This window comes from Anneissia japonica, unplaced genomic scaffold, assembly GCF_011630105.1.
Source record: "Anneissia japonica isolate Jap-2015-1 unplaced genomic scaffold, ASM1163010v1 scaffold287923_len1623670_cov205, whole genome shotgun sequence".
Taxonomy (NCBI): Eukaryota; Metazoa; Echinodermata; class Crinoidea; order Comatulida; family Comatulidae; genus Anneissia; species Anneissia japonica.
In genome coordinates, this window is record NW_022721637.1 from 472,957 (window position 1) to 483,105 (window position 10,149).

General features: G+C 34.6%; 1 protein-coding gene across 7 annotated transcripts in view; it reads left to right on the top strand.

Annotated features, from left to right (window-relative positions):
- The first annotated feature begins 1,949 nt into the window (after nt 1-1,949).
- Nucleotides 1,950-10,149, top strand: part of LOC117111641 — a 13,106-nt gene continuing 4,906 nt past the window's right edge. The window contains exons 1-8 of one of the 7 annotated variants that reach the window (XM_033254605.1): nt 2,008-2,079; nt 3,509-3,543; nt 5,525-5,574; nt 7,244-7,312; nt 8,214-8,291; nt 8,420-8,569; nt 9,105-9,176; nt 9,521-9,714. In XM_033254605.1, coding sequence (XP_033110496.1) covers nt 5,533-5,574; nt 7,244-7,312; nt 8,214-8,291; nt 8,420-8,569; nt 9,105-9,176; nt 9,521-9,714 — 605 coding nt within the window. In that variant the 5' untranslated portion in view covers nt 2,008-2,079; nt 3,509-3,543; nt 5,525-5,532. Of the gene's footprint in view, nt 2,080-3,508; nt 3,734-5,524; nt 5,575-7,243; nt 7,313-8,213; nt 8,292-8,419; nt 8,570-9,104; nt 9,371-9,520; nt 9,715-10,149 lie in introns of those variants that run through there. The other 6 variants (XM_033254608.1, XM_033254601.1, XM_033254602.1 and 3 more) reach the window with 6 other exon arrangements.

A 10,149-nucleotide genomic window follows, 5' to 3' on the forward strand; every position in this document is an offset into this window, starting at 1 on the left:
TTCGTTTCTCTCAACAACGTGATCACCAGTAATTTCCACTTAATTCTTTAATTTTTTTAAATTTCTACGACATGGATAATACGCATGCGTACCACCAGCCGCTGAGCTATCCTGGTTCGAGACGAACACGGGTCTATTTTTTGCCAAATATTTGCAACGTACGTACGAAGCAGGCAGTGGGCCTTCTGTAATACTTCAGCCTAGTGTAAATCATTTTTTTAAAAATATTATTTCTAACGCAGTGAAATTAAGGGCGTTTATTTGAGTATAGGCCTATACACATATCCGTTTTACCAACAAAACAATCCCTCGAATAAACTTCCCCTAATACCATTCTCAACACTAAACGCCCAGGGGTGTTTATTCGAATAAACTGTATAGGCCTACACAACATTTAATATGGTTAATGCCAAAAAATACATAAATAAATATCAAACACTAACAGGATACACATTTTCTTAACGGAAAACCTGTTCAAACTGTTAGAAAGTTTGGCGACTTGGGTGGGGGGGGGGGGGCGAGTCATTTTTTGGAGGGGCGGGGAGAGACAGCCCCCCCCCACCGGGCACCCCTAAATACGCCACTAAGTACAGTGACAGAAGATCAAAATGAGTTTGATGTGACGCCGCAAGGTAAATGAGTTGCAATGTTAGCAAACTAATCAATTGAAGGATTTTTGTAGTAGACGCCTCAACTCAATGTCTGCAAATCAGCAAAAACTATACTCCTCCGTCTGTTTATGGTTGGGTTAAATGAGTTAGGTATTCAAATAATAATAATATTTGAGGTTACTGCACTGCTTTTTAGCATAGAGTAGGCCTATCATTGGACCATACCTAATTTGTGAAATAAGGCCCAATACTTTTCAGAATTCAGAGATATAAAGCATTAACTATCTCCCAGTGGCGAAAGGGGGATGCTGAATAGAAATAGGCTTACATCCACTGAACTTTCATGCAAGGCGAAACAAGTCCCGGATTAATGGCTATGACTACATCATTGGTTGTAAATGTCTAAAGTAATTTACCTTTCGATTTATTTACATTAATTTACTATTATTTTTTCACATTTGAAGAAAAATGGGGTGCGATTAAGGCACCGTAAAGACCTCCTCCCCCGTTACGCCATCTCCTCATTAGATTTTCTCTCTTTCTCTCTTTCGTGAAGGTCATACTGTACCCACCCACACTGTTTATTTGAATGAACTACTTATTTGTTACTCACAGTTATTACATTATACGTGTTACAGCATAATAGTATAAATGTGAATGGAAATTATGGTAATAATAATAGTAGCAACAGTAGTGATGTAACAACAATAATGACAATAATAACGATACTTCAATAACAAACTTCTCATTTAATATGTAGGCATCATACTAAAAACGAACTAATCCGATTTTTCTGTGAATTATCATATTATTATTATTATTATTATTAATATTATCATTATTATTATTACTATTATCATTTATTATTATTATTATTATTATTATTATTATTATTATTATTATTATTATTATTAATATCAATAGCTAATAAAAACAAAGTTAATAACAAGTTAGTTTTTCTCTTTGTAGTATTAGGCCTAAGCTTTGAATGTGTTTTATTCTGGTTAAATAAATTGTAAATGAAAATAAAATAAAATAAAATAAATTATTATTAGCATACTGTACAATATTTTCGAAATTATTATCATTATGTTTTTATACTTCACGGTGGCCAATGATGTCTGAGATTTCTATTACAGACATCTCATGGAAATATAAAAGAGTGAAAATGATTTTTTTTTTCGATCCGTGTCCCATTCAAATTTACTAACCTTTTGGTCTTTAATTGATGAATTCAAAATTGAAATGGATTTTTTTTTTTTTTTTTTTTTTTTTTTTTTTTTTTCTTTTTGAGTTTCTTGACAGTAGGCTACATCTGAAACAACCGTGTTTAATGAGACAAATTACGGGTCACACGGAAACACAAGCTAATAAGGAAACAACCGTGTTTTATGTCACGGGTCACAAGAGATCCCGTAAACAGTGCAGCTACGGTAGACAAGCGACGTTACTGGTGGTAGGAGAAACGGTATGTAATCTTGGTACTGTTTGTCGTCCGTATTAATCCAGGGCTAGGAATGTTAATAATTAATTGTTTGTGATATAATCAATAATTCCATATAGCACACCGGCAATCAGAGAACCTAAACAGCAGATAGACACATGCCAGGCCTAGGCTCAATTCAACAAGGATGCACAAATTGGGACCTGGGTTGAAAAATGTATTGTCGTCGGTTGAGTTGGTAGTAGTTTGGTTTTACTAAATTAAAATAGAGCTAGCCTAAGCCACAATAAAAATTTATACAAAGGTGTGTTTGTATAGACCCTAGTCTACACTAGGTCAAGCCCCAGTACAACTTAGTGCCTACTGATTCATCAAAATTGATACACAGTAGGCCTACTTCTGTAGTTTTTTTTGCTGCCAACCAGCATGTTATCACATCCAGTATACACTTAACAGTTTTCAAAGACAAGTCTATCTAAATAATTGTGAATATTACCAACACTTACCAACCTGCTAATTTTTGGTGCTACCAACTTACAAACTTCAAACGAACCTGCAATAGTGGCCTATGCCTGACCAGTTAAAGCAAATGTTTATTTTGTGGAGTGCGTAGGCCTGTCTATGTAGTAAAGATTGTTGACAAGATTTCCAAAGCCAAAACTTGAATGTTTTAAAAGAGCATTTTAGCAATTTTGCACCTTTAACTGCCTTCTTTTTGATGTTGAACTGTTACATTTACTGCTTTGTGTTTTAAACGTAAATATAAGATTATTAATTTAATATAGTTATAAGTATTTTAGATCTTGATAATTCAATTTTGTATTGTATTTTTAAAATTTTTTTTTGCTATATTATATTTACAGTATTAAATTATATTAGACATCATCATTTTTCTACTTCTACATTTTGAAAATGTATGATATTTTATTTTTTACCAAAGGCAGGCCCCCTTAATACCAGCTTTCCTTCTAGGAAGTTGGAAGGGTCACCCTCTTTAAATATTGTTGGAAAAATGGAAATATATTCATGCCTCTTCAAAATAAAGCAATATATCTACAGGAGCTCTTTAATCTAAAGCATTGCACTTACAGTTCGACTTAAATTTACGCAACAGACATTCAGCAAATGGCAAGATATTATTAAGAGTCGCACAATTTAAGATAAATGAGGACTCCTGGCAATCGAAACTAACCAAATTATCACACATTATTGTGTACTACGTGTTTTTTTCAATTCAGTAGCATAATTAATTTACTTCCTTGTAGAATTAGAATAAAATAACAAATTAATTGAAAATTGAGTAAATATTATTCATTATGCATAATTAAAGAAAGTACTGGTAGGCAACAAGAGAACAGTGTTGCTTTTTGTATATGATTAACAAGCAAGTACAGAAAAACATTGAGAGGAAAAATGTAATAATATCTGGGTTTTTTTTAATTGTTTTCAACAGCAGAGTAAATTTAAATAGCAGCCATCAAGGATAACGTAAGTGGTAACACAGTTTATATGTTTGCTTGACATCAGCATGTCCCCATGAAGCTATTGTTACACCATGTTGCAATGGAGCGCCTGGACCCTCCCATTGGCTGAGACTGCTTTATTTTGGTGCATGATAACCTTGTCTTTATCATTTCTGCTGGTACTTCTCATTTCACTCTGTGTGTTGGACAGGAAGGTGAGTTTGCATGCATTAACAGGCCAAGCAAAAAAAATAATTAGTTTCTTGTCCCTATCTGCTTTCTTTTACTATCAATCCTCAATAATTTTTTCAGTATTTCAATTCATCTTAAAAAAGCCGAAAGGTTCACTGATTAATCTCAGGTAATAAAGTATAATACATACTCCAAGTATTAAAATACCCGCCATCATGGCATGTATTTCATTACTTGGCGTATGTATTATACTTTCTCGTCTTATTACTATTGTCTCTGGAATATGTACTGTAGGCTTACTGGTAATATACTCATAAATTCCTATTATTATTTCTCTAATGTTCAGATCAGATTGTTTGCTATCACTACAACTTGTTTTGAAAGAGGTGACAAACCAAAATAAAGGGAGCCTTGTCCCTTCCCACAAAAGCTTTAGGACGAAACTACTTTTTTATTTGACCTTATTTAGAAATAGTGTACCAACCTAACCCTCCCTCACCCAACCTTGAAATCACCTAATTAGGGATTTTCTTTTTCCCAGTGACCTATTGATAATACTTCTACTGTAGATCTAGAAACAGCTAAATGTGTAATATTTATGTTGCTTTTAACCCTTCCGCTGTGCATACCCGGTATTACCTGGTAGAAAAAAATGTTGTGGAATTGTGCGTACCCGGTAGTACCAGGTATATGAAAATAATTCTTTTTAAATTGTTCCCGTACTGCAGGCACCTCTATAGTTGTTTATATGAACTAGAGGCAATTTCTACTGAATTATATGGATTAATGACTAATTGTTGCGAAAAACTCATCTTACTGTGATTTTTGGGAATTTTCTTTTTTCACGATTCTGCCGACAAACATGAATTTTCCAGTGAAAAAAAAACAGCATCGCATAAGAATTTCTATCTTTTTTTACAGATTTATGAAAAAGGGGATTTCCAATATGGACACCCAAAGGTCACATGACCACCTAATTAAAAATTCCAATTTCAACATTTTTCCTGTAGGCCAGCCTCTTTCCCACCCCAACACACAAAAACAATTTCAAAATAACCTCTTTTAGTATTTTGTTTTTGGCATTTTATTTCAAAATAACCTTCTTCCTAAAAAGGTCCAGCACTGGGGGTGTATTTACCTGTAGCAGTGAAAGGGTTAATATTAACCAAAATAAATTGGTTAAAATATTTTGGAAAATATATTATTTCTTTCAGCACACAGTAAGTATATTGGTGGCTTTGAATGTATACATATATTAGAGAAGAGGCTGGACTTTTTTTTTTTTTTTTTTTTTCCTGAGTTTTATGTGTATGTGGCCACTTTTATGTTTACTTGGCCTTAACATAACAAATAGGCTTGGTTACCAATAGATTATGTCATTGTGGCCTTAGAATGTAGTGAATTGTCTGTCTGTTTCACCTTGGTACCCATGATTGATATTGTGACATTGGTTGAGTGTGCTTTGGTGCATTTGGCACTGTACCTTAGTGTGTAAATGGTGTATATAATTCATAGTTTACAAGTGTCTTCATAAATGTAATTGTTGTATAACAACAGTATATAATATTGTATCTCAGGCTCCACATTGTTTAATCAAACTCAAAAATGTTGGCTCAAACAATATCTAATAATATATGCCTGTATTGATCAAACAAATTGTATGTCTGTGCATGGCTTTCTGAAGGTTGACAGTGCCATACTACAGTATGTCCATAGTCAAGATCAAGGCTCATTATTTGAGTATGACAGAAATAAATCTGTTTCTTTCTTTAGTTGGCTTTTAATCATATCATTACATTTGTTCTTTAATTCAGATTCCAATATGGCATATGAACTTGTACTTTTCCAGCGATCAAAGGCATTGGTAGGAACAACAGCAGTTTGAAATAACAACATAAAAAAGCAAAACATTTTTGATGTTTTGCATTTATTCTAGTGGTTTTTTTTTTGTTAATATAGCAATAGCAGAGGTAGTGTTTAATATCAAATAGACCGGAATTGTGTACAAGTAGTAAACATACAGAAGAATCATGGGATGAAAAAAAAATTTTGTTGATGGATAGTATACTGGTTTGTCTTGTACAGTACTACGATACCATAAACTGCTAAAAAAATGGTGTGGTGATGTTGGTAACTCTCTTATGGTGGTCATGGTTAGGTTTTGTTGTCATGGTGTCATATGTCATTCATTATAATGCTATAAATTTTTAAATAATTTATGACATGAGTATTTCCCCAGACTATATATATGTATATCAATGATAACATGGGAATGACAACACCAGTTGGGGGGGCGGGGGGAGGAGGGCAGATAGCTTTAATTTACTCATCAGTTCTCTCCTACATAGTCAGACAGACCAAGCTGATATGCTGGTAATGACTCATTGGACTAGAAAAACACCCCTGCACCGTTACCATAGTGACTAGTGCTTCACTCTTGGACCCCATAGGCATTTGTTACATTTTGGAGCCATGTTATAGTTGATTAAATTGGGGGTTTTTTTTGGTACCTAGCCAGATTTCTTTTCTGTTAACACTTCATTCATTTTATTCCTTTACCCCGGTACATTTTCCAGCTATTTCAAATGGCAAATGAGACAAACCTACAAACACCGAGTCACTTGTAATGAATATTTCTTATAAAACATGATAAATGAATGTGATATAATTTTATTACCCCTGAGGCCTCAACTTTCCATACATTTACTGGTATATCCAAGTTAAGACTGTAGCTCCAATGCTTTTCCTAGAACTCCTTAAAACACATCATTTTACTGCTTTTTGTCAACATTCCAATTTCAATAAACAGGTTTACTTGTCTCTCTTTTTATACTTTACAGTATATTTATTTGATTACATCTTTCCATAGGTACAGTACATCCAGATGTTACATCCAGATATGTTAACCTCCTCCCATGGGCTATATATTTTTCCATTGGATAGTATCATTTTTTCATGGGATTATCATCATTCCATCCGTTATATTACCATCCATCCATATACAGTACGTCCATAATTCTGTGAATCCTACCAGGAAAATGCCTTGCCCAATCACTGGTCATGTGATCATGTCTCACAGTCACAGACTTCATGGAAATACATTTTATAAATATTTGCACCACCTAAAGATAATGGATTTTAACATTATAAACTTTTTTTTGAAATTTCATATTCTGTGGAAAGTATCGTAGTTAGATGGGTTTTTTTTTAGAAAGGCTACAAAAGTTTTTTGTCGTTTCTGTTGGCTTATTGTGAGGTTTTTGCTTGGGGCATTAGTTGTAATTACCTAGGTGGTCCTTAGCAAAGATGTAGCTTGGGATAAGTTGGAAGGGTCACCCTCTGTGGTTTTTAAAAGCTTTGCAAGGTGACTCTTGTATATTTCGCTTTCATGTTCACTTATATACTGTATTTCTATTTATCTTAGTTTCCGTCATATTTTGTTCTCTTGCCATGAGGTATGTTTTGCGGTGTTAATTACTAAAGCTTAGTTAAGTCTTTCTATGCAGTGTTATAATTTTGTTTTGGTTTTTCAGAGAGGCCAGTTAGATCAGGGTCAAGCAAATTTCTTTGCGCTTGAGCGATACCAGTCCTCATTCGGTGTGGTAGGTTTAATTACGTATATCGTAATCAGCAATTTCTATCATACAGGTCAAAATAACATGGCGAATTATGGGAAAGACATGGATTTAATTAAAGCCTGAGCCATCTTAATAGATCATTTGATCAAGGAATGGATATCAAGGAAAAGAATTGACTTCTCATTTATGAAACTTTTCTATTTTTCATGATAGCTATTTCCCACATTTATTTTAATCTTCTTTTAAAAACTATTTAATGACATTAGTGGCTCTATACTAAAAACATTTCGATTAATTTATCATTTGAATTCATAAAGAGGGCGAATTAAAGATTGCCATAAAACATACCTTCTTAGTTTTATCAGCATCCATAATGCATAATAAGGATGAAGTGATCACATAACGTGAATTAAGTACAGGTATATACTGTTGCTTTTTATAAGCCTTCCAACTTTCCATCTTTGAACAAATATTGAACAATGTAAAGTTTGATTGAAGTAAATCAGGTCCTATGTGATCAACCGAAACATGTGCCTCGTGCCACCACATGCCATGGTATTGGTGACCAAATGACCAGCACACTGTGTGCCAACAACTTCTTGCCCTTTTCCAAAGACACTGTTACATGGGTAATATTGTACAAACAAACAACAGCTGGGTCTGAGCTGGTTTTTATCTCAACATTTGACTGTTCTGCACCTCACAGTTTCAATCAGTGTGGCTTAACTAGTCAATGATATTTAAACTCACTCACATCCCACAGATGACATAAATTGTATCCTCTGGCTCTATGAAGGATCTTGAGGTTAGGGTGTGGAAAGAACCTACAGACCTGTTTTCCCATTTTTCACCAACCTGTTTTCCCATTTTTAGAGATGAATTTTTATTCATTCTCTAAACGACGAAGAACATTTATTCATTGCAGGATGATGAAAAAGTTGATCTCCATGGTAACAAGGCACCACAAGGATTGGAGGCTCTACATCATGCTTTTGTGAGAAAGGTAATCCTATAGTGTACAAGTCTGCTTTGCCTGATGAAACCTTTTTATAAGAGATATGAAAATAATACAGTATTTTTATGACATGGTTTTTTAGAATAGTTCTTAAATATTTAAATTATTTTCTAAAGCTTCTTCCAATTGGGCCGGAGACTAAGTGGAGCCTAACCGGCGTTTATCAAGAGTTGCGATTGTGGAAACAAGTTTTGAACGATGAGGCAGCATCTGGACGCATTCACTACCTCTATGGCTGCTCTTCTGCAATTTCGGCATCTCCAGAGGTACAGTAAACTTAATGTGACTGTATGTAATTTCATATCCAGTCTCCATTGCTTCTATTCCTCCTTGTCTGCTTTCCAACTTTTCCATGGTTTGTCTTGCCAGCAGATGCCTTCAGATAGCGTGTAGATCATGAAACTGGTCACATTCTTCTTTGCTTTATTCTTATTATTACTCTACTAAGTATTTCTAAAGTGCCTTTTAAAAAGGAGATAAAGGTACAGAACATTGAAACCAATATTTACAGAGATTAAAGCTTAAGTACAATGAAAAATCAATCAATAAAAATGGAACATAATAAATACTAGGCGTACATCATCTTTGGAATCAACTTCCCAAATAATCTTTTTTTTTAAATTAAACTCTGCAGAAAAAAAAATCTTCTACATGATCTATTTTGACATTGGATGATTTAAATTGAGATATTATTATTGATATTAATATTACTGTTAGTAGTATTGCTTTCATGGGACAGTATACCTTTAAACAAATTACAGTATATATAATGTGTACAGTTATGTTTTTTGTTTTATATAGGACGTAATGGATACCCTTCAAGATGTGAACCAAACGGTGGAATGGGATTCACAAGTGTTGGAAGTCGACCAGGTTAGCATGCCCACATGCACTGGTCTCGACTTGGACCACTCTGTCATGACAGATGTCGTCACTGAGACGCTCAAGAGTCCAGGAACCCTCCGGCTGTTTCTGTCTAAGCTCAAGTTTCTCATCAAAGTACCGTATCTTTTCCTAACTGGTAAAACGATTCAGCTAGAGGAAATACGGTCGAATAGAATCGCAAGGTAATTTTCAGCTTACTTCAATCAATGAATTTTGTTTTGGTTTTAATTCTATCACTTTGTTTATGTTTACGTAGGTGCATCATACAAAGGACCTAATGGTCTGGAAGCGCAGGTTAATGGGCTAGAGTAACCATTTCACGTGTCGACCAGGTTAGCATGCCCACATGCACTGGTCTCGACTTGGACCACTCTGTCATGACAGATGTCGTCACTGAGACGCTCAAGAGTCCAGGAACCCTCCGGCTGTTTCTGTCTAAGCTCAAGTTTCTCATCAAAGTACCGTATCTTTTCCTAACTGGTAAAACGATTCAGCTAGAGGAAATACGGTCGAATAGAATCGCAAGGTAATTTTCAGCTTACTTCAATCAATGAATTTTGTTTTGGTTTTAATTCTATCACTTTGTTTATGTTTACGTAGGTGCATCATGCAAAGGACCTAATGGTCTGTAAGCGCAGGTTAATGGGCTGTATGAACCAGTGCACTGGTGTATTGGGTTCTATAAAGTGCACATGAGCGCGGTTTATAGTCCTTATCCGAGAAGACGATATTATGGCTGTAGGTTTGTGGCGCTCCTGCCTTAACCGCTTGGCCATTTGACTAGTAAACTAACATTCATATATATATATATATATATATATATATATACACGCTTAGAAGTATCCATAGGGGGAAACTAAAACAATGAAGTGGGTTAAAAACAGTACCTTAAGGCGAAAGTAGTGTCGCTAAGGGGAAACTAAAGCGATGTTAAGGCGAAATCATAGACAAAAGAGTTTCC